General features: G+C 42.4%; 1 protein-coding gene across 11 annotated transcripts in view; it reads left to right on the top strand.

Moving 5' to 3' along the window:
- The window catches only part of LOC106751939 (calcium/calmodulin-dependent protein kinase kinase 1), a 94,075-nt gene that overhangs the window by 43,168 nt on the left and 24,810 nt on the right, over window positions 1-26,097 (top strand). For 4 of the 11 annotated variants that reach the window (XM_014633240.1, XM_014633232.1, XM_014633233.1 and 1 more), the window contains exon 1: window positions 18,568-20,370. The exons of 2 other annotated variants lie outside the window; for them this stretch is intronic. In XM_014633240.1, coding sequence (XP_014488726.1) covers window positions 20,036-20,370 — 335 coding nt within the window. In that variant the 5' untranslated portion in view covers window positions 18,568-20,035. Of the gene's footprint in view, window positions 1-8,224; window positions 8,589-8,609; window positions 8,701-18,567; window positions 20,371-22,224; window positions 22,356-26,097 lie in introns of those variants that run through there. 5 more of the 11 variants (XM_014633243.1, XM_014633242.1, XM_014633238.1 and 2 more) reach the window with 4 other exon arrangements.

Here is a 26,097-nt window from a genome sequence, read left to right as displayed (position 1 = left end):
AGGTATTAAGATATCATAAGATTTTTTTATCGTAAGATAAGTCGAAAAATATTCAAGATAACTGAAATTAGTTATAGTACCAAGTATTTTTTATAACGTATTCCTAAGGAGTTTATCTATAGTAAGTTTAATATTATACCAATTTTTTTTAAGGTAAATTTTGGAAAGATAATATAGAATAGGTTGAGTAAAACGGAATACTCCATTTATCTTGCAAAAAAGTAATTTTTCTCGTATTTCAATGAATATTAATGATCAAATAGTCTATAATAATATATAATTATTTTATATTATGCATTTATTATATTATAATCTATAATATAAACTTATATTTTTATACTTTCTGTTTTATACTTTCTGTTATAATAATGTTATGTCGCATAAACGTAACATTATATTAGTTTTGTCCTTCTATTTACGTCTTTTAACATCACCCACATGGAAAAAATATTGTAGTAAAAATTACCATAAAATTTTCTAATGTTGAACCATACTGGAATTATAATGTATAAATTATGATGTATGTTGTAATTTTTAGTGATTTATTTCATTGTACACACCACTAAAGATTACAACGTACATAATTTCAGTCATAATTCCGGTATGGTCCAACATTAAAAAATTTTATAATTTTCAGTAGAATATTTTCTCCCTATACATGCGTCTTGAAAGAAAGAAACAATGGAGTATAATATGCGATACTTATAAAAGGACTATTTCGTAATACTTAATATCAGCACTTAACAGACTAGAAATCATGGTATTCCATATCACCCGATTATGTTTATAGATTCTATGATTCTATAGTTGATTCTTCCTTTTCCTCTTATGTTTCCAATTTTATGTATATACAATTATGAATGTCGACTTGCTGAAATTTCGGCCAGTCTGTTTACCGGCATGAATAAATCGACTCGAACCGCCAGTGGTGAATGAATTTCCGGGAAGTCTTCTAAATACCGGGCCGATGGCGACTTGAAAATACCCCGGCAAATGGAGAGCCACTTCATGCGCGCATTCTGCCGGATTCGACGCTCGACAATTTGCGCGGAATTTATTCGAGAACTTCGCGTTTTCCTTAAAGAACGTCGTCTCTCGCCGCGAGAAGGGGAAAGAGAAAGAGAGAAAGAGAGGGAAGGAGAGATTGATCCAGTCGATCTCTGATTTTCCAGTCCCGGGAACAGACTTCAGCGAGCGATTTCAAGAACAACTCTGCGAGCTTGCCTACACGCGAATTGCGACGTCATTACGGGGGACTTAAAAGTTGCGAACGTTCTGCCGGAGTACCGGAGCACAAATGGCGAATGCAATTTGTTGCTTCGCGCAAGATAATATTTACGCGATTTATATGCTCACGTGCGCACGCGAGGGAGAAAGAGAGAGAGAGAGAGAGAGCAAGTGAAATAGAGAGAGAGACTTTTCTTTGAGAAGAAATCTCCGTTCGAACGCGTACAGTTCCTGCCAAAGACACGAAGTACGTCTGACGAGTCGAAAACTTCAGAAACACGCTTCGTTAGCAATCGCGTTGGGGGTCGATGGTCCACTCTGTGCATTTGGCTGTATACTTGACAGCTGCACGAGTGTCTCCTTCGGCCGCCGGCGCGTCTCGCGATGTTCTCGCTAAAGGGACGAAAGAGGCACTTCAAAGCGCGAGAGACCGCAGTCATAATTCAATTGGACGTTCACGTCGAGCACTGGTGATCACGACTGCACCGCGGAGTCTATAAAATTTGTAACGCTCGTGCGCCAGGTAGAAGGTCCCGGCGATTCTGGCTTGAAATGACAACCTTTCGTGTATAATGCCTTTTCCCACAGCTACCTCTTGCCATCGTTTGCCTTATTCAAGTATTCCTATCCTTGTACAGACAGCGCGCTTTCATTACAGATGCCGTTGCTTGCTGGAATACCAGCGGATTAAATTCTAGAATACCAAGCGTGGCGTGCGAGCGCGTACCCGAGTCTTCCTCCCGTGCGTTTCTACGCTCGTTTGTCCGACACATCGCGCGAATTTTATCGACGAATTTCCAGTCATATCCCGAGAGCAGCGGTGAAAGATTCCATTATCATCCCCGTCCAGTCATTTTCATATTAATCAGCGGACGTTACGGTCGGACGATGAGCGAGTGTGAGAGAAAAATGAATGGATACGTGATAAAGACAAATCACAGGCTCTTTATCTCTCTCTCTTTCTTTCTCTCTCTCTCTCTCTCTCTCTCTTTCTCTCACTTTCTCTTGCAAGGAAATAGATGGGATAATAGTATGTTTATACCGTCTTTTATCTGGGAAATTTGTAAAACGCGATTTAGAAGAATTAAAATGTCACGAGTTCCTTCGAGATCGCTCGTATTATTTGGAATTTCGTGTGCAGCATGATCCGGCGCGTCCTCCGTGCCTTTCGCGGAAAATGATATCACTTTCCCCGCCGTAACGGAGAGTCCGATTGAGAAGTATTTCGCCGGAACGTGGAAATTCGATTACGCGGAACAGGTGGATCGTGAGCGGATTATTTCGTTTAAGCCTTCGGAAATTGATGATTAAGGACCAACCGATCGTTCCTTTCCGAAACACCTTCTTGGACATTAACGTTCTTTCGCAGCTTACGTTGCCAGTTATCCACTGATTAATCGTAAATGGTGATTTGAGAGAGAGTGAATGAGTGAAAAGAAAGAAAGAGAGAAAGAAGCGTTTAATGTTTTAAGTTGAGGCATGCTCTTTAAGGACTTTACAATTTACAAGTTAGTATTGACAGTAATACACAGATTTAAGTGACATATAACAGAATAAACAAAAGTAAAATGATATAAATCTAGGAAAGTGAGAAACCTGAAAGTAGATATGGATAGAGAAAGAAAGAGAGAGAGAGAGAGAGAGAAAGAGAGAGAGAGAGAGAGAGAGAAAGAAAAATGAACGAGATTTTCCCCTGCAATTTCCGACGGTGGCATTTAATTATTAATATAAATGCAAATATCGGTTACTACCTTCGGATAATCCCGTTTCATTGTATGAGAACCGTGATCATTGCAAAAAGTCCATTCTAACGAAATCAATACGCGGCGTATAGCGGACTAATTAATTTTGTCCCGATTAAATTATGCTCCAGTTTCCCCGTTACGTTCCAATTATCGCGTCGCGCGAATTTCCGCGGCGAGCTTCCGCCGAAAATTACACATATTCTCGAATTATCTTAGTTCGGCAATTTCAAACTTCGCCGGCACGTTATGCGACATGTTGGTGAACTCTATTGCACGCGCAAGTCTGAGTTACTTTCGGGAAACTGTGTCGAAGAGATCGCCTCATCGAGGACCGTTTTGGATTAGGATGTATGGATTGTAATTAAATATCTTTTTCTTCATGCGCGCGCGCAAGGGGCGTCGCGCGAACTTTGCTTAATCAAACTTCGGCGAGCGTATTGTGCCGCGAAATTGGAAAATCGACTCGAAATTGGATCCGGTGCCAACGTAACCCATCCGAACTTCTCGGTTTGCAACATCCGTGAGGACGAGATCTCGGAGACGATAAAGTTTTAAATTAGGAGCCCGCGCGGAAGTATAAAAATGGCACAATTTCGCGGTCGCCAGCGACTTGCTATCGCAATAAGGCGCGACGATCTGTTTGCGAGCTGTTAATCGCGGAAACGCAAAAGGAAGCTTACAGCGATGACGTTAACAGTTAGCATACGTAGGAAGTACGAGGCGACATAGTTGCTCGGGAACATCTGGCGCGTTTTGTCGGCCGTGTATGCAAATAGGCGCGATATATTAGCTCAGCGATCGCTTGTACGCAAGATCGTCGTCGTAGCCTCGTCGAGAACGCGACCTCACACATGGGCGAGACCTTCCCCGAGAAGTTTCTTGCTTTACACGATCGTGCACATTTCGCACGATAAATTAACGACTGAAATCTATAATTTTATTGCATTCATAACACGAAACGGGCGTGATTGTCTCTTCAAAGCGGCCCGATGGTCTCTAATTATTGAATATCGATATCAAAATCTTTAAAGTTCGATCATCGACTATTGTCGAAACGCTTCCCATTATTTTAATTATATGTGAACTTTATATGTATTTGTGTGTATATGTGTATATATATCGGATATGAAATTAGACTGATCTAAAATTATCTGAAATTAGACTGACAAACTTTAGATGCTTATATAGGACACCCATGTTCATATATGAGTCATTTTGGCTCTTGAGTGAATTATTTATAGCAGTTGTTTGAAATATTGACCATTTATTTCAATATAGAGATATCAGTAGTTTTTTCTGGTCCTGACTTTTGTTGCTATTTCTTGATAACAAAAAAATATCAGTAAAATTTGCATTATCAAACTGAAGATTGTTAGGAATTTTTAAACAAGTAGAATTGGTATCGTTTGTTATTTGGTTTGTTCGTGTTTGTATTTTTCATACTCGATCTCCTCGTTCTTGCTTCTTCTAGCGTCCGAATATACGTCCATCTTGTTCTAAATACAAAAAGTGCAAAAAGTGTAAACAACACGAACAAGCTTATTGACTCGCGAGCTCAGTATAATATCGTTTCTTTACTGTTTATTTGAAATTTGAATTTCAAAGTGGAAATTTTTTCGTTTAATGAACCGGCCGATGTATATTTTATTTATGGGTAAGCTAAATGTAAATGACCAAAACTTCGAACAACTGCTGTATATAATTCACTCTAGTACCAAAACGACTCATTTACGGATATGGGCTTATCGAAAAAAATTACTTTATGTTGCTCTTTATAAGCACCCGAAGTTTATAGATTCAGTTCCGGAACACTATGTATAAAGTATTTGTTTCATGAAACTCAAGAATTTTTCACAGCATTGCTGGGCTGCGTGTGAAAAAAAAACAAAAAATTACCGTGAATTACGTGATTAACTGGACAATCGATAACACGCTTCCTTGAAGCGACTCTGAATACCGGGAACTTAAATTGTACAAGTTAACTTAAACATGCGATTATCTTATCAAAGCCGAACGATGGTCTTTAAATCTCGAGCATCGATACTGAGAAACTTTGTCTACACGGTTTCCAGTTACTCGAGTTACGTCCGATTTAGTAGTATCTGTTCTTTATCTGTTCCGCAATACCCCACAAATTTTCCGCGCACGCTCTCTGGATTGCGTGAGAGAAAGGAAAACGGATATTGTCTGCCGCGTGATTAACTAGGCGATCTATACGCTTGCGTTTGGCAAGCGACCCCAAATATCGGGAATTTAAATTGTACAAGTTCCGCAGCGGCTGCCAGCGAGACGCCTCGGAATAATTTACATCGCTATACAACATAATAGATGCAACACCAGCGTTTCCCATGCGAATTACGGTGGCAGACCGCCAAGCGGGTCGAGTTTGTAAATTATCGCCTTTTTTCTCTGGACAAAGCCGGGCATAGCCATTCTTGCCGCATCGAAGCGCTCAATATTCCTCGCGCGTTCTAAAGCGATTCTTCCGCAAGAGACCCTTACCAACGTTCATGGAATCGTTGCGAGTGTCCGAAGTAATTACGTCAAAGTCGCAAACAGGGAAAATTGCGGCAGAAAATATATATTCGCGTGCCGGAAACTTTCCGACTGCGACCATCCGCGAGAAACCCTCGGTCTGTAGGGCTCTCGGAAAACTACCTAGTCATCCTAGTTAGTGGAGCCCTCGAAAAATAACTCTCGACAAATTTACCTGGAGCATGATCAAGTTGAGTCTGTCCTCTTGAAGCGACATCAATCGAAAACGACGACCGGGCGAGTTCTATCCGAAATTTCAACAGTTTCGAACTTATATAGACTCTGCAGCGATGATTAAATATAGAAAAATATAACTCCGTCATTACCATATACATATACAGAGTATCCCAGATTAACATGGACAAACTTAGCGAGGGCGTAAAACGGATTGAGATGAACAGAAAAGCCCTTTTTGCAACACAACGTAAAATTTCGAGTTATTAAAAATTTTAAGTGGCTGTGTATAGATGCTTCTTTAATTAATAACTTCAAAATTTGCGTGTTATTTACAAAATGGTGCGCGGTACTTTTTTTCTTCAGAGTGCCTAATCCATATATGACAGCTGTTGTATCCAGCGACAAGTTCAAGGTTCAATACAGTAATGTTTGTCGTAAGGTACAACTGTTGTCATATACTTATAGATTAAGCCGCTCTGAATAAAAAAGTCCTTTACTATTTTGCAAATAACATGCAAATTTTTGAGTTATTAATTAAAGAAGCCTCTATAATATCTATTTTCAATAATTAATAACTCGAAATTTTGCATGTTATTTGTAAGAAGATGGATAATTTTTTGTTCACCTCAATCTGTTCTAAACTCTCACGAAGTTTGTTTCTGTTAGTCTGGGACATCCCGTAAATATATTCTTAAGAACAATACCCGCGATTTTGACGTTGAAGTAACGTCATAGATCTCTCATGACTACATTACGAAAAAACGTAAAAATCGTGGTTTTTTGCATTTTCTTGATAATTTATGTATTATTAATTTTATTGCCGAATTTTTTATCGTCTTTGTAGACTGGTTGTAGACTGGTTGCTGCTAGGAAACCAGTTATTGGATTAGATTGATAACAGCGGTAATCATATGGATTCAACTTCCTTTTTCAATAATAGAGGAATAAGAATAGGGTATAACGTCATAGTAATAATAATCATTTTTCACGGAATAGAACGTGTAAGAGGGGATAAGCGAAAGGAAACGCGTATAAGTCTCGTAGGTCTAGCATGTTACTATCAGGACTAGCAGTCTAATCGCGGCCTTAACAGTTCAAAGTGATGCGCGTGCACAGACAATTAATTGATCGGTCATTAATTGTTTTACAATTTGCCAGCACGCTCTTAACCGCGCTAATAAGAGAGGAGAGCGGCGGAGGTAGCTCCCTGTCGAAAACGTTCCCGTGCGACCTTCGTCCCTAATAAACGTTACCGAAACGACCTCGCGTAAAGTACAGATAACTCAGTTGCTTCTAACACGTTCTACGAGGCACACGTGACTCATAAACATCCTTGTGCACGCGCTCATGAGGCGTATACACGCGACATCGAGTTCTCGCTGGACGTTATCGGATTTGTCTGTCGTGTCGAAGTGCTGCGAGAGGAGGAAAGAGAAAGAGAGAGAGAGAAAGAGAGACATAAAAGCTGAAGGATACATAAAGAGCTGAGAAACGAGCAAGTCGAAGCGAGCGCGTTAATAATAATCTCCTCGAGTGTTTATCCCGGCGCAGAAGTGTTCGCAGAACGAAGAGAGTGACGTTTGCAGGAGTGACGTTTACGCGGCCGAATGAAAGAATCGTGTTCTCCAAACACGACAGAGCACGGGAGCTGAAGGCGGCGTGCACGCCCGCACACACACGCACACGTCACATAGACGCGCGCATCGTTGTGGAGGCAGACTGGTCGGAAGATCCAGCGGATACCCCACTTTCTACGATCCAGAGGATCGTTGTGGATCAGAGAGACGAGTTCAGGCACGTGCGAACCGGGCGAGCGTCTCACTGAGGGCGCCGAATGTGAGAAGCGTATAATAAGTTTCGCGCCGAGAAACAGCATGGAGGGACCGCCATATTGCGAATGAACTTGATCGTTCGCCGTCTACGTGTCGGCACACGTAGTCGTCCGGGCACACCTGCACAAACCCCTTTGAGGATAACGTGCACACGAGTGAGCGAGCGTATTTCGGGCGTAAGAAGCGGAAATAAAAATTCCCGGGCAAAAGATGCGTTTAATATCCACCCACGTAAATCGTCATGCTCCGAAATGTCGCGCTCGAAACGCGACCTTTTGCGTTCGTTTCTTCGAAAACAGGTTATCGAGCGCCTCTCTCCTTTTTTTCATTTGTTTATTAAACCATGCCTCGGATATCAAAAGGTGTCACCCACGCTCATCGTCGCCGGGAAGGCGCACCCATCGGTTCTGTCGGCCACGTCGTCGGGTGCAAGAACAAATCTGCGTCACAGTCGTCTTTCGATACGCGCAGAGACGTTCACGGGACATTCGACGGCAACGTCGGGGCTCCGTCGCGGATGCTGCGCCTCCGTGCGCTCTCTCCCCTTTCCGTCTCATTAATATTACGCAACTGATCCCGAGCCGAGCGAAGCGGGCGGGCGATACGATGTATGTACGTACGAAAGGTGGTGGCTACGACGATGCCGCCGGAGGTGGTGGGAAAAACACGCGGTCGGTCCAAACTCCGCGAGAACGGCGTGTAGTCGACGGCCGGAGAGCAGCACGGCCGAGCGAGTCCGCCTCCGAGAGCCGAGAAGCGGGAGAGTGCGCCGGAAGCGGAGCGCAAGAGAGCCGCCGCCGGATGCGGCTGATCCGTGTTTTCGGCTCGCCTTCGTCCTTTCTTCCTTCTTTCTTTCTCTTATTCTTCTTTTTATTTCTTCCTTTTCCCCTCCGAAACCAGTTCGGCCTCGGGCGTGGGCGATAGATCCGGTCGTGACTTCGATCCGATATCGTGCGGACGCATTCGAGTACGGGAGAGTGTTCGAGGACGGTTGGCCGCGAGTGCGTCGGTGAACAGGGAACGAACGATCTCAATGATGGATCGATGAGGGTTGACAGTGAGGAACCGGGAGGTCTTCTACTTCTCTCTCTCTCTCTCACTTTCTTTCTTTCTTTCTCTCTCTCTCTCTCTCGCTGCTGGAACGTGGAGGATCGAGAACGCGCGCGGTTATCGACGTTTCGTAGGTGAGAGATCTTTACGTGCGTGAGTGCGGGCTTCTGAAAGCTCCGGTGCTTTGTCGACGGAAGAGCTTTTACTTTGAGGGAGATGAACTCGAAGAAAAAATGGAAAATGTAGGTCAGTCGAGGAGTTCGTTTCGATCCTCTGTCTTCGGTGTCGAGTGGGTTATCTTCTGTGAAAGAGACAGACACCAATGCTGGCACGACGTTGACGAATGATCATAGATACGACGGCAATTATTATCACCTTGTTACCTTGGTTGGTTGAAGTAATTTCTTTTTTTTTCATTGAATGGATTGGATGGGCGCACAAATTCGTTCCGTTTCTCAATCAGTTCTTCGCTTAGAATTCCAAGAATTCTCACGAGCGTGGGTTTATGCAGTTACTGGAGAAGTGGCGAATCATCGAACAAATCCGCACATATTTACGGAGGTTGTAAGGTGAAACGAATTTGATAAAAATTCGACGAAAAACTTATACTATACATACATTGAAATATTATCTAACTATTCATGCAATTGGAAAAAGATTCATAATTCGAGAGATCAAATATTTGCAACTAAAACTGACACTTTTTATACGCGTTCCTTAAGATTAGCGTGCTATTTTTAATGTCTATTTTTAATATCTTTTAAATTAAAAATAAGATTTTGATGAAAAATTGCTATGACATTAAAAACCAATTTTGCTCGATAAATGAATAAATTAATAATAGTGGTCCCCACAATGTGTGTACCACTGAAAATACAACATTGAGCATTAAAATCTTCTTAACCCCTTGACATACAATGACGAGTCTGACTTGTCATTCATTTCATGGGCCACTGTAGACTTTGACGAGTCTAACTCGTCAAGCGCTTTTTTCGGCGGACGCCGTGCAGTTTACAATTAGATTACATAGTTGCATAATACATAAAATGTACTCTTTCTCAGCTTTCACGTAACTGTTCAGTTGAGCGAAATTAAATAGTATTTTTTGGTCGCATTAAGTTCCATTTAATTTGTATGTCAAGAGGTTAACTGATTTATTGTATCTTAAAATAAATAAACGTTATATGTATATATTAATTAAAGAACGAACGAACGAACGAATTTTTGTCAACCGAATAAAATCTAACTCCAAAATCGAACCAAACTTTTCGACTGACTCAGTATCTAGGAAGCATTCGTTTGCAATGAATCATCGAGAAATTAAAGCAATTTGACGCTATGTGTCATTTCCCATGACGAGCAACTATCTGCTTATCTCGACAATGCGCGATATAAAAGCCAATACGGATAATTCGAGTAACAAATAACCATCGCAGTGTGAATTGTTCGCTCGTGCGACAGCAACGCATTTTTATTCGGTCAAAAGCTTATTTCGCCTGCCTCGAACAGAGGCCCGCGTTTCTCTTTTACATTATCCATTACGCAAATAAAATTAATGCTCGACGCTGCGACGAAGAGGACTTTATCGTTTACGACTGTTCGTCGTCAAAGGGATTGCTCATAAAGTCCCCCGCGAAGTCCCTCTCACCCTTCGCCCCATCGTGCAAATTGTCGAACGGTAAATCGGATAATCCGGACCGCACGTAATTCGCGTTTCGGAAGTTTCGTATTCGCAAATCGCGCTACGCATTGCAGCGTGCAGCCCGGGGGACAATCTGACTAGCTCGCATCGGTGGTTCCCGTTGTGACATACGCAATTGATAACCGCCAATCGCGACCGATTAATTTGAAACGCCATTCATTCGATCTTCGGGCTTTCGGAGGTGTCGCGAGTCGAGTTGAGTGTGCAATGCGATAAACGCTGCGTGAACGCGAATAGTTCCGCGACCGATCAACGACATCGATTTGATGTGCGAACATCGCAGCGAAATCGGAAACAATCGATTCTCCATACGTATACATGTGAATGTACAGTCGGCGTCATGTGTGCCGTACCATTCCCTAGACGGAAAATTGCAAGATATTTTTAACCTATAACCCATATATATATATATAACCCATACGGTTGAAAATCGCACAACTCTACGCGGAAAAAACAATTTCGTTGAATTTACTTGAAATAAACAAATGGTACAGCATACACAATGCTAACTATGTATGTGTACACTGATATATCCGCAGATATGACCGCAAACTCACGCGAAATATCGACATACGGGAGTGCGCGATATTTTACGTTCACTAAGAAACAAACGAATGTCGGTCGGACTGTCGGGACGGATGTGTTGGAATTAATATTGAACGTATTCACCTTTATATCTCCGATAGCGCTAATTAACTTTGACATATTAAAATTAATGCCGTATTTCCGATTCTTGCGCTCACATTCTTGTGCGCTCGCAAATATTTGGTATTCATGTGCGCATCCGCGCGTATCGAATATTACATACTTTCGTGATCCTCGGATTAACGCTCGAATTAACCCTCGAGAGAACGAAGAAGAGAGAAAGAGAAAGAGAGAGAGAGAGAGAAAGAATAATTAATACGCATCTTCCTCCCGCACGATTTCTTAAATCGCATTGCGGAAAACGTGATTATTAATACATGTTCGATTAATCTGTTTAATTGCGATTCAACGATGTTTAATTGAGTCGTTGCCGCCACATTAAACCGATTCGACGCGCAAATTATCTCGCGCCGTAAACACCTAATGCAGATTAAACACTAGAAGACAATTATGCCGCGCAAATATTGAAGCAACGGCGCGACGTAGGCGGGGCGCAGCTATGCCGTTGTAGATTATTGTATATATATGTAGATAATTAACATCCGAGATCTGAAATGAGTACGCTGAAATTCGATTAAACCAGCCTTTTACGCTTCGTCATGAGAGAGAGAGAGAGAGAGAGATTATGCATGATTGATACAGATACAAAAATACATTAGAGCTTCGTTCTTAAATATTACAGACAGTTCACGAAAATAATCTCGTGTCCCGCGGCTACATTGCAGAGTTGTAAATCTCCGTATCTCGATCAATGAGATTTCAGCGCGGCGATCTTGTTAGGCTCTGCGCAACGCTGTAAATAATAGCGCGATGATTCTGCAAGATCGGGCCGGGGCGTTTCTCGCGAGTGCGATCGATCGCGACGCGAAGAATTATGCGACGTAAAACGAGAAACGTCGAATCAGTTATATCGACGAGATGTAATTAATTTAGAACGGCTTCGCGGCGAAGCACCAACTGCGCGACGTATACTTATCGCGAAGTCATTTATACAATCTAAATCGCGCATGCAACGTGCATTGTGAGTCGATCGAATTGCAATATCGGTTGCATCGACGACGACGGCGGTGAAGACGGTGAACGGAGAGCTGGTCGGCGGTGCTTTATTATTAATTCAGCTTCGCCGGCTGGTAAAAGGACGAACGACGTCACGGAAAAATGATGCACGCGATCGTGGTTCGAAATGTCATACCGGTGAGATACACACGCGTTTGGACGCGCGGCTCCATTTAGCGGCGTTGCTCGTCGTTTTGGAACGACGCGAGAGTGATCGATCGATCGGTGCGCGAGCATTTGGCAATCTCGATGATAGAAATTCGCGAGAGTGAGAGAGGGAGAGAGAGAGAGAGAGCTTATTAGATAAAACGATGGAAACCGTGAATCGTGGACGCATTCGTATACAACGTGGATTAAGTAATCGTAAGCTTTTGATAAATGACGTAATAGCTCTAAATCCGAAGATGAGATTATGAGAGGAAAAGTGTGTGCAGAAATGTAGCATCTGGCAAATGTAACTCGTTGCAAATTTTAGTACACCCAACTTGCGCGGAGAGAGGTAGAGGAAATGAATGATCATCGTTAGTGGAAGACAGCGAATTAAAACTTCCAGCTTTTTTCCAGAATATGCATTTAGTAATCTCGATAGAAGTTCGGAAAAGAGAGCCATTAAATAGAACGATAAAAACCTGCAGATGCATTCGCATGTTACGTGGATTAAGTAATCGTGAGTTTTTAACAAATGACAGGTAATGGCCGTAAATCCGAGGATTTATGAGAGGAAAAATTTATGCGAACTGTAGACCGTAGTCTGGGAAATGTAACTCTCAAAGACTCGTTAGAAATTTTAGTACGCCCAACTTGCACGGAGAGAGGAAAAGGAAATGAATGATCTTCGTTAGTGTACGGTACCTCGTTTCAATGCGAAAGACAGCGAATTAGAATTTCATTTTTCCAGAATATGCATTAGGTCATCTCTCTTGGAGAGAGAACTGTTAGATAAAACGATGAAAATCTACGGATGCATTCGTACATAAAACGGATTAAAAAATCATAAATAATAATTAAAAAAAATGAAAGATAACTTTGATAAATGATAGGTAATAACCGTTAATCGAACATAATGGTTATTACAATAATTCGAAGATTTATCGAGGGAAGAATTTATGCGGTATCTAGTGAAAATGACTCAAGGACTCGTTAAAAGTTCCAACTCGTCTGATTCGCAAAGAGGAGGAACGGTCTTCGTTGATGTGCGGCGCGTCGTTCCGATGCGAGAGGCAGCGAGTTAATTGAAACTTCGTTGCTCGGAAACATACACGAAAAATCGACATTCCGTTACTAACTGCTAACTCCAACGGGAGGTCTCAAGGGTTGCGGAACCGTAGTCGCAACGCGCGTGCTTGCGCTCGTTCCTCGCTACTCCGAGTTTGCAACGGCCATTTCGCAAACGGGACGCCATCAAAGGGCCATTAATATCCGTCCCTAGATGTTAATAAGTCCGATCGCCCGTGTGACGTAGCGCAACGGCCCGTGAAAGTGAAGCGTACAGTCGTCCGACGTCTACGAGCTCGTGCTTAATCGCATTTAATCGAAGTGCTTTCACGAAGGCTCGAAGGTGGTACAATGGCGCGGCGGGTGGACGTTTCATTCGCCGACGACTTTTCTCTCCGGCTTATTTTCCTCGACAACTCGCGACAGGCCTTTGTACCTGTCCTTTGTTTCTCTCTAATTCGTCCCATGGCGTCTTACGGACGGAGACAATGAGTCGGATGCGCCGAGATGGACGGTGCTTTTACTGCAACGTTATCTCGTCCCGGTTGGCATTACGGTAAATGGGAAGGAGCCATTCTTCCGAGAGCAATTTTCGTTGGAAAACTAAACGACTTGCTGACCGCTCGGAACGAAACCGAATCGACGCGCCGGGAGATGGTACGCGAATAAAAGTAAAACCACGCGCGCATGACTTCAATTTTAAACTTCGGCCTGGAGCATATGGAGAAACGTAAGCAGCGAAACGTAAGCAGTGAGCAACTCGACCAATCTCAATCAACTATCTTTATGATTTATTAAGGATTTATTAAGGAAAAAAAAATAGAAGTAACTAATTTCAATGTGTGTGATTAGTTACTTCTATTTTTTTTTCGTCTTCTATGCTTTATTTACAATCTGTCCTAGGATAATAAGTAAAATTTTTTGATAAACTTCTATTTAAAGCTGTACTTATCATCACTTCTATCATCTTTTGGAATACATAAATCTAAAGAAATATACTGATTGGTCAATCAATTTTCTCACTGCTTAAGTCTTACTGCTTACGTTTTTTTTCTATATGATCTCGGCCTTACCGTCGTCGTCGTCGTTGAATCGATTTCACGCGTCAAAGAAGAACGTATCGGCAATACTCGTCTATGTGGGAAAAGAAACTCGCGTTCGCGAGTCGATTAAGTAATTAACTCGACGCGCCCTCTTCCCGCGCGCGCGCGACGTCTCGATGTCCCCTAACGCGTCTCGCGATTCTTATCGCGAAAAACGACGCGGCCCGCTAATTGCGAGTAATATCGATCGTTGGTGCGAGTCGCTGGCGACAATGCATGAAAATGATATGGTAGCTGCGGAGAAAAGGTCACGTGCGCACACACGGCCGTGTCGTTAATAACGCCATTAGACGGGACATCTAGTCGCGTCGGTGACTGGGTAATAGCCGGTGGGAGAGACTTCGGTCTCTTCCCCCTCCTTATTCGATCAGGTCATCTGCTTTACGTGAGAATTAACGCCCTTATCGCGCAGCAACGAACTTCTTGCCTCTTCCCTTTCGTTCGCGATTGATCACTCGCGGCGTAGTTACGCGTCGGCCGAATTCTCACGTGGAACAATCGATTTCGTCTCTCCGAAACCACAAGCCGCACATAATCTACGCGTTTATTACGTAAGCACGATTCGATTCGGCATCATTCATAAACCCGGAATTAATTCTCTCCTTGAAATACCACGAATACCGTTAATAAATTCTCACGAACGCTTCTCGCAAGCGGTTTCTCGAAGGCACTCTGGTGTCTTTTCGGGAGAGAGTTTGATCTTTGCTGTACGAAGAGAGAAAGTCTAATCTTTCACGTAGTAACGATAATTTCAAATTAGGACAGGATGAACACATCCAATTCGTTATATGACTAATGTACAAATGTAGAGATAAAGATATTCTCTCGATTCTCTCTCTCTCTCTGCTCTCCCCCTTTCTCTCTGTCGCTTTTACACAGGTATTCGGTTCCAGTTGAGATTCATATTTTATTCACACGATGCAAAAAGCCCCATGTATTGTTGTCTATTCGGCATTAAAACGAAATGAAGATACAACGACGACTTCTTTTCTAGATGTGACGATTTTCGTGACGTCCGTTTTTAATGGTGCTTCGAGAAAAAGAAGACGCGTACCGGCTACGCACCTGTGCGAGAGATTGGCCCTCGCACAATAATAACACAATTAGAAGGAAGCTCAAATGTGTAATCCGGCGCGAGATCCGGCGTAAACCGGTTACGAGAGACATTTATTGCGACTTAACGCATCGTTTAATGCGAGATTCGCGTCAAAACAGCCAATACCAATGAGTCAGCAGTAAAATAAACTATCTTGCATTGCGTATGTTGGTGGTTTATCGGCACATGTGACAGAAAACTGCCGGATCAAGAGCACCGAAAACAATCCCCGCGATCGGGCCGCGAATTGATAAAACTTTTATAAAAACACAGATAATGTTGACGTTAAAATTATCGCTATCTTGTGTGCATATCGCGGACCGTAACTTTGATAACAAATTGCTTCGACTCAAACTTCACTTGGGATATAACGACAAATGAATATGTGACGTTCCAAAACGGTATACGAGTATATTTCTTTTCACATCTCTATTTATATTTGTCAATTATATTTTTCTCTTATATATTTTTTATTTTATTATTTCTATTTATGCAGATATCTTGTCAACGAGATCGAAAAATTCAGTTTATCGTTCAAGGAGAGAAATTGAGACAAAATTATGCTAAAAGAATTCCTTAATATTTTCTCCGTTTGTCCGATTAAAAGTGAAAGGGACAGTTCCCTACTTTCTTCCTGCGTCTCTTGCTTTCTCCGATTTTTCAGCGGAGCGATAACTCTATCGTTCCATAAAAGTCCCGGCCAGCAAGGGTTAAATAACGTTTCAATTTTCGCGAAAAGCTTTCGCTTCCGCGCGATCGATCGTCCATAACGAAATCTCTCGACTCTCGGTCACTCGATGGGAAAGTACCATAGTGCTATCTCCGTCGTCGGGTCAGCTCTCTCTCTCTCTCTCTCCCTCTCTTTGAAATTAACGAAATCCTCTCTGCCCCTGGAGACTTCGTTTCTCGAGTAACTCAACACTCGTCTCGCCGAAGGATCGCGTTCTCGGTATCGCGCATCGTCATCGGGGAAACTTTTCGCAGAGAATGCCGCGGCAAGGCCGAAGGACAGATTGTTTGGAAAAACGAGAAGTTTTGCTTGCCGATTGAGGGCTTCCGCATTGCGTTTGCGGATTCTCGAACTACCATGCCAAGCGCAACTTGCGGAGCGAAGACTTGAAGACGTGCCAATAAACAGTTAAGAAATCTGCGGTCTAACGTAATTTCGGGACGCAATACGTCATATATGCGGGAGCTTGGGACATTTGGTCAAGCTGATACGCCGAGCTACGTGGAACCGATTGACAGACGGCTGATTGGACACGATTTCGTTAATGAGATTCAGCATTCCTCACAGCGGAGTGGAAATTTATTTCTTTGAGCCGGCAAGAATTTAAAGATATTCAAATTCGGAATCCAGTATAATATTTGCATGAAATTATGCAGAACACAAGAGTGAATTACAGAAAAGAATTTTTGTCGTGACAGAATGCAAACGCCGATAAACTCTTCCGCGTGCTTACTCGGCTTCATGAAAAATGCTCGCGCAATTGTCTCGATAGACGTTTTGACACACCCGATCGTATGAATTATTCGCTCGTGTTGCTCGGGAAACCTTTCAGTGGAACAAATTCGTTCGATCAACCGCGATATCGGCCGCCATTATTCGCTTCGGCGCGAAGAGAGAGAGAGAGAAAGAGAGAGAGAGAGAGAGAGAAAAGAACGAGAAAAGTTCCGGAGAGAATTTATGTCGGCGACATTCGTTTCGGTTTTCGCGAAAGTCACGCGCATATTTTATCACCCGCCGTATATCAGGCCGCGGATACAAGAGGATCAGCGTGACGTAACTAGAAATTTTCGACTCACGCGCGTATTGCGTAAATAATACTCCGTAAAATGTCATGCGTTTCGTGAAGGTTTCTCTCGTCGTCGTCGTCGGCGAGATATCTCGCGACGTCGGACGAGAGAATGTCAACGTCGCGAGCAAGAAACAAACCGCGGTTCGACTGCGCGGAGCATTCGGAAATGCTTTGAAGGATTTACTCCGTAGCCCATGTTATTTGTTATACCGTGTACATATCGCGGCCCGCGTGCGTCGTAAGACTACGATGTATAGTCCCTCCAATGTTCTTGCTTTACGTTAGCAGCAAATAATGCAGCATATTCGCCAGAACTCGGGAACGGAGAGTTACCGCTCTCCACTGCGGTCGAATAGATTCGCATGTCCACATTGAGAGATATATAGTGTGCACACACATCTTTCTCTATATATGTCTCTCTCTCTCTCTCTCTCTCTATCTCTAGCTATCTATCTCCCTCGCCGGAGCTCTCAATAATTTAATACCGCGGCAGAGATTAATTAATGGGTCATGTTTGATCTAATACCACATGTACGGCCAATTATAGATCCCGATCTTTTCCGCTTCGTCGTTTCATGTTCAATGAATAATTCGTATCGCGTTGTCGCACGAAGAAACTACCAGCTATATGGAAAACTCGTGTTGCTGTCGTTCTTCAACTTCCGCGACCATATTTTATCGCGGGAAGAATTGCTGCGTCGCGCGTCCCTCGTCTCTTCATTCGTTAACACATTGAACGCCTTGACGGCGACGGGCGCTATGGCGCTACCCGCATTTCCGATTAGGTTACGCGTAAAGTATGATTGATTGTATTTATAAAATCGGCCAACAGGGAGCCAATGAAACAGAATAAAAAGATTTAACTGGAATTATGTATTTATTCATCATATCTTGGCTTATTCAGTCATCACTCGAGTTTTCGTGCAATCGGTGTTATTATAAATCAGGAAATAATAATCGTTCACTCGAGAAATTAAAAACTAAACTATATCTAACTAACGGTAATTTTACAAACCTTCTCGATACGCGAAGAATTAATTTAATTTAATCTTTTGATCGCGCGGACGATCTGGAACTATATTCTGCATAATAAAAAATTATGTGTTAAATTCAACACCTTTTATATGTCAAAATAGCCCACACAATTTTTTGTGTTAATTTAACACAAGGTATATGTTAAAAATGTTGAAAATCCACAAATATGTAAAAAATTAACATAAAATTAACGCCTATAATATGTTAATCGACACTGAAGCATAAAATATGTTATTTTAACATTTGACAGCAACGTCACATATGTTGAATATCTCAACAAAAAATATATATATATACATTAAGATAACATAAACACAATATGTTAAATTAATACATAGGTATGTCAAAAATTTAAAACAAGAGCAAGGGCCGATTTTAGTACAAAATATTTTTGACCGTGTGGCACATAATGAACGTTAAACGTGCCCGGCTGATTCTAAAGTTGTGAAACGAAGTTACACGCGATGTTCATATAAGTAAAATTAAATTTAGAATTAAAAAGGCATATTACATCACATTCGCAATACTTGCAGAATAAGACTTCTGTGCGGGCGCACGCATCCGGATTAAATTCGCGAGTGCCACGCGGGCGATAAACGCCCATGCGTTCGCCGCGTTCCGCATTAAGACAGGCACAAGCGGCGCGCTCGCAAGTTATTACGGTGTAATTACAGTTTAATTAACATATTGGTCCGTCACCCACACACTCGGCCTGATTACGCCGACCTCGCGGTCGATCCGTCGTCCTTTGGACGAAGGAAGAGCGAAAGAGCGTACGTCGCGACGCGTGCGCTCGTTTCTGAAATAATAATTAATTATCCGATGCCACCTCTCGGGCATGCCGTTCGCGTCTGTTTAATGCCTCACGGGCATGAATCTTAATTAAGACGCGTCCAGATCAGCCACGGTAGACTTTAGGGCCGCCTCCTCCTCCTTTTACGAACGGGACTAACGAGACGGTTTCGTTGCGCAAGCTCTCTCTCTCTCTCCCTCTCTCTCCCTCTCCTGTTGCCGGTCGTTTTCACGAAAGTCCGTTGAAGACGCGTAATTAAGTCGCTCCGTTGAATTCTTAGAGCGCGCGCGCACGGAAGATCGCGCGGATAGCGAAGAAAGTTTTTAAAGAGCTAAGAATAAAAGTCGAATGACGCCGATAGGTGCCATTTCGATGTCCAATTAGTGTGATCTTCCGTGTCGATTGTCAGGATAAATTCTCACCGTTATTTTATTGCGCGTTGCTCTCTCTCTCTCTCTCTCTCGATTGAATTATCAAGAAGTTAATTGGTGAATCGAACTAATTAGTTAATAATATGTTTGACGTTCGACTCTAGTTACGAATAGATCACGTTCCAAATATAATTGGGGGAAAAAAAGAGGGAAAAAATCGACGTCGACGCCGGTCGGACTTTAAAATACCGATATTATCAGAGCACATTAAATAGGAATGCCTGGGCTTGAACATGCGATATGAAAGCAGCGTGACGCGAAGTAATTACGAATCCTTGTATTATATTAACCATATTGTCGCGATAAGCCTTCGTTACGTTTAATATTCAAGAGAAGGAGAAGGTTAGAGAAGGATAAGGGAGAATCCTTCAAATAGCCGCGAACGTAGCGCTTTATTCGCAAAGGAATGAATAGTAATGTTCTCGATCACGCGATCGCATCAATCGTTGTCGCACGAAAAACGTATACGACAATATACGATTAAATAAATTGCTTTATATCGCCTCGTTTATACGCCGAATGTCGGCGCACAGTGAAGAGTAATTTACGCTTTAGCGCACGGAAGAAGTCGTAATTTCCCAATTTCGGAATTTAATGGAACAAAATCACGCGTGCGCCTCGTACACGTTACGCGCGAAGAAACACCGACAATTACGCACGTTAAACCGGGCAGCTACGTCCGGACAAAATAAATATTTACGCGAATGCAACATTGTGCGATGGACGCGTATGTACGCGAATCGTGTTCTCTTAATAGAGCGAAGCGATAATCGCGCGACGTTCAGGTCGCAGAATCATCCACCGCGCGATAAGATTATTACGAGTTACGACGTTCTCTTATCGCTTCACCTCCTCCTGCTCCTCCGAACCGTCGCTCGGTTTCTGCAATATTGGCCGTGGACACGAGCGGATAACGACAGCGACACGAGGTATTTCGCCGCGGGACGATAAATGGAAATACAAAGTGACGCACGTGGCTGTAAGTCACGGACGACACGAGCGAGAGAGCGAGCGAATAACACGGCGATCCCTTCACGATCGCGCACGTTTATCAGCGGCGGCGCATTACGCAATTTCACGCTGAAGGTGTACGTGAGATTTTCACGTTTCTTGCGCTTTCTCCGCGAGAACCGGCTGATCAGTTTCCGTTTAATAACGAGCTAACCATTTATTTTCCTGCGCGTTTATTTTCCAGCGCGGTCTCGGAAGCAGCCGCAAGGCGCGTGGAAAATATTAACTTCGTCGTTGGCCCCTACGCTCGAAGCACAAGTTTAATTCCCACCGGTGTTACGCTCTTTAATTGCGGTAAATAAGCTTTCATTCTTCTTAGCGGAAGAGAAATTAATGAGATCTTAAAAGAAAAGAAAAATCGTATCTTAAGGAGAGAGAGAGAGAGAGAGAGAAGAGCGTTTAATATAATCCTAGAGCAAGGTCTTTTAAAGACTTAAAGTATACATGCTAAACGCTAATCATATTAATGAGTTTATATATCAATAGAAGTAAGTAGTTATAAATAAATTACATAAATTAGTTTAAAACAAGAAAATAATAAAAGAGAAGAAAAATTCAAAGAAAAAAAAATGCATTGGAAAGAAAAATTATTACAGTCTGTTGACACGTAGATAAAGAAAAAGAGTTATTAAAGAATTTTACAAAGAGAGAAATAAAATAAAATGAAAGAGATGAAAAAGAAAGAGGAGGGAGTAAGAGGGAAAAAGAGAGAGATAGATTTATTTAAAATTAATGGGGAGACCTCTTCTCAAATACATAGTATTATGATATAATGTGTCGAAGTTTCATGTAAATCTTAAATACAAAAATACTCCATTAATAATGTTCTTATTCTTTAGATACGTAGTGACATCGGAAATTTCCAATTAGGTGCATCATTTCTAAATATTTGTGCATCATGACTGCTGCTTTGGAGCATCGTTATCGGTTTACAAAATAATCAATCATAATGCACGAATATTCAAAATGATACCAATTAGAAATGTCTGGTCTAATTAGAAATTTTCGACGTTACTTTGCTGAGGGAATGGGACAGTCTCCTATACATAAATACATACAATAAAAAAAGTTGAGTACATTATTATGTGGTGTGAAAATAGGATGCAAAAGGAAGTTTCGAAATGAAAAGGAATATGGATACGCACACATCGTTATTATATCCGCTAAGATTGCGAAGAAGTGTGACCGTTATAGTGGAACTACGCTAAGAAGAAAGAGAAAGAGTGGGCGTCGTTTGAAGGATACATCGCGAGAGGGCCGGCCTCGAGGGGGATAATTAACGTGGGGAAAAAATCGATAAAGCAGAGCTATCGATAAAAATAAGGGCGAATCATACGGCCGATTAATTGCCATCGGGTTTGCGGATTTTTATCTCTTCTGGAAACGTAACGGTATATGATTAAAAACCGCCGCCGGTGTATGCGTTTCGCGCATCGAGAGCCTCTCTTGATTCTCGTTGCGGCTACCTACGCGTATCACTCATTTGTCGGTCGATATGTAACGTACGTAACGTACGCACAACGCCACGGCGGGACAAAATGCAGATAAATGCGCATACCGCGCTACTACGTGCTTCACGTACGTAAGAATTGCGGACACGTGGCGCCCGGTTTTTGCCAACCCGGCGCGATCGAGACCCGCCCGATTGCATTCGTTGGCATTCGCCGATCGTTCTTTCCATCTTTCTTCTCTCTCGCTCTCCTTCTCTCGAGTGTTAAGTGTTTTTCTATGAAACGCTGTACGCCGCAACGATNCCCCCCCCCCCCAACCCGTCGATCGTAACAGGTGACGGTCGGCTATTTACGCGCTCGCATACGTTCGACCCAAGAAACGCGGGCAAAAACGATTTTCCGCGCTCGATGTGCTCGACGAATTACGAATGGAAACTTTTCTCCACGCCGAGGTGCGAAAACCGCTTTTTGTACTTTTATTAGATACGCCATAGCGTGTCTAGCCTGGAGGATGAATTTACGCGAGTAGAATGACAGAGATCTCATCTTATGAGGAATTTCCTCCGTTAGTCAAAAAGTTCGATTGAATTATCCGCCCACTTCGACGACAAACTGGCCGCTTTCTACGATAAAGATTCACGGAAGTATTGCGAGAATATCGGCAGTGGATCGTAGACAACGAGGGCGATTAATTGATTGATGAATGATCCGTCTCCCTTGAGCGCAATCGAGTCAACTTTGACCGCAAAACTGAACCGAACTTCTCGATCAATTTGACGTTCGGCTTGAATTTAAAGCAGTTGGTCCGTAATACCGGATTTTCACTGGCGACATTATAAGAAGCCCTTTAATAGTTTGTTATTTACTAAAACAAAAAAATACTTACCTACAATTTTATTTAACTGTTTAAATAATGAATGTTAATTTTAAGCGAAATTAAGGCAAATATATGCAGAATATTACAATCATGGATATATTATTTATTTTTTTATTAATTTATTTATTTATACGTCAGTTGAGCTAATAAAGATGCACATATAATAGAAAGTGGTATATAAATATTTAAATATGTATGTACATGTGCATATATATCGCAACAATATTATATTATAAATTGTAAATTTCCTGTGATTATATATTCAAAACAAAATGTTCAAAAATTCTGAAATTGTTGTATAATTTCTCAACATTAGTCTTTAACATTATAATGATAATAATTCATTAAAATTCTAAATGTGGTTTAGAAAAAATAAAAAAAAAAGTTAAAAATACTACATTTTTATATAATCTTATGGAACGCGTAAAAGTGTCATTTTTAGTTGTGAATATTTCAGCTTCCGAATATCGTTTTCTAACTTTATAAACGTGTAGATTATTTCCATCAATATGCAGCTAACATTTAGAATTGATTTCCATGAAAATGACAGATCGACGATCGGGGTTCTTCGCAATCGCGGGTTTCTCTTTCACGCGCGCCTCGCAATCGTTCGCGCGCCAAACAAGTACACTCGCATGCACAGTGCAACTTCTCGCACGACGATGCGCATTCTTCGGATGACGCTCATCTCCGCACGTATGCGTCTATCAACATACGGCCGGTTTTTCTTTGACGTCGCGCATTTCTTGCGCATGGTGACTCGTGCACTTATACGAGCGTTGAAATCGTACTGAGAACACAAATTGCCGACTGCTGTCGGAGCCTATCGCGAAATACCCGATCAGATTAGGCCGTGGAGAAAGACCGGCAAACTTTGACACGTTGATGCGGTCACCCATATCTGGGTGACGTGCGAGTTTCCTCCGTTTGTGGCTCCGACGGTTTTATTTACCTAATTAGGAATGATTTTACTGCACAGTGAAAATGTTGTTGCGCCAATAGAATGGACACAGACATTTAATTAAAATTAATCATTAAGATATTTCATTAATAAAAATAAATACGCTAGATTTATTGAGCCTGATGTGTTGGACTCACGCGTGAATTCAACGTGGCCGTCAACGGGTTAAACTCGAATAAATTGTTCGAAAAGATCCGACGATTGTTGGGATTTTGTGAAGAGGAGACATTGTGGAGGTTTTGGAAATATAGTTCGGCGTTTTGAGGGCAGGGATCGCTCGTCGACGAGCTATTTATTTTCCGACGTCGAATTCCCGTCGATAATGAAAGCAACCGTTCATTATGTCAGCTTGGTTGATATTCAAATGTCAGAGTTAAATATAATTGAAGGAGCACTTGATATTACGGCACGCGCGCGCAGTTCTGAACTGTGTGCGCAGCTCACGCGGATAATACGCGGGAATAGTTAGATGGCTTTGCGCGGAACTCGCCTCGCCTTATTCAGTGTATTTGTAATCAATGATGCGCACAACTGCTCCCTGTGCGCTCGTATTGGCAAATCGTCGAAGTCTTCAGTACACACACCCCCCAAGTGGAATTCGATCTCGCACGTGAACGATTAATTGCCGTAATTTCGAAACAATTTCGCCCGTATCGCGATGCACATTGTAAAGTCCTTTTCACTCAGAATGAAACGAACGACAATTTAAATATTAGTCCGTATTATTCCATAGCCCGTCATTATTTGACAAATAATCATCACTTCGTGAATCTCCGACTACTCATCGCTGTGTACTTATTTCATACGAACAATATTGATCCACGGGGCACGAAACAGCTGAGTAACGGCCCGGTGAATACCAAACTGTAATTAATTATGATCTCAGTCAAGAGTTGCAAGTAATTCTCGCGACTATAAATACCGACGAGGAAGAAAAGAAACGAGAGAGGTGCGCAGTGAAGGTAGCAGTTCCGAGTTTTCAGAGTACTCGTCCCTTTCTGGATTTGAGAAACTCAAAGACTCTCTTGTCATATCAACCGAGAAATGTAGATAAACTTGTGGAAATATGCAGGAACGAGATATAAAATTACTTTAAAGTTCGTTTCTTCATTAAATTTGCTTTTGTTAAGTGTAAATTTGTTAAGTCGAGCTTAATGACGACAAAAACTTGAAACGCACTTCCAGCGTAATATCTCATTCAGATCTATTGTTATTGCTTTACCGTACATATTTTCCTCGTTGTATACTATGCGCAACCTTATTAACACCGGCTCGCAAAATTAAATTCGCCTGCGTCGGAACAAGCCTTTGAGCAACCCTCTTAGTTAAGTTAAGGGGAGCGTTTCGATGGGACTTTGCTCGAGCAGCGTGAATGCAGATCTCGCATCTCCCGCCGTTGCACTCATTGGCCTAGTTCGGAGGATACAATTGGTCCGCATACCGAGCACCGGCTTCATGATGAATTGCACTTCAATCTTACATTACGCCGCAGACGGCTGTGAACGGCGCCGGCCTCGCGTGTCGCGAAGTATAACGTTGCGCTCTCCATTATTCTATTGTATACTAAGAATGAAAAATGGACTGTCGCATTATCGATGTTTTGGATCAGCCGGCTTTTTACGCTCGTGAAAATGCGATAGACTTGTGCAGCGCAGGCTTCTTCTCTCTCTCTCTCTCTCTCCCCCCTTTCCTTCTTGGCTACCAGGTGAAGTATGCATGGAAGTTGCATCGTCACGCAAACAAAGCTTTTAATCTTCGCTAAATAACAGTTATAAAAAAAGTCACGCGACCCTCGCTCAGAAGCAAATAATACATCTCTCTCGCGCGTTTAACTTTATATTAAACCTCGACACGTGAACCGATGGTTTGTACGCGAGAAATTGCAGATACTTGCGGAAATAGGAAATGCTGCGGAAAGGTCGTGGATATAATTCACATGAATCTTTTCGCGTGGCACATTTCCAACAAATTAGAAGACAAGAGGAGGGACGGGGAAGACGAGGTCGTCTGTGGCTCTTGGGGAAAAGGAACATCCCTTCTTCGTTTGAAACACATAGACAAACTCAATTTCTAATACGAATAATCGCACGATAACGAATTCAATAATTCATAAGGTCTATCGGAATCAACAATCTCCTGTTTCGCCACTTTGTGCGATGTGGGAAAATATTCCTGATTTTGTCGCAGCGCCTATCGCGAAACGGCGCGGAACTCGCGAGTTTCGCGGCGACGAGTTTTTGTGCGCGAGCGGGAAAAAAGCCGCTCGTATCTAAAGGAACGCAGACTCATCTTACACGTGTCGGCGATCCTGCCCTCCTCCTCTCTTCCCCCTTCTCCACTCCCCCCTCCCCTCTCT

This window comes from Dinoponera quadriceps, unplaced genomic scaffold (genome assembly GCF_001313825.1).
Source record: "Dinoponera quadriceps isolate SergipeBrazil2010 unplaced genomic scaffold, ASM131382v1 scaffold426, whole genome shotgun sequence".
Lineage (NCBI taxonomy): Eukaryota > Metazoa > Arthropoda > Insecta > Hymenoptera > Formicidae > Dinoponera > Dinoponera quadriceps.
This window is presented reverse-complemented; position numbering and strand designations above follow the sequence as displayed.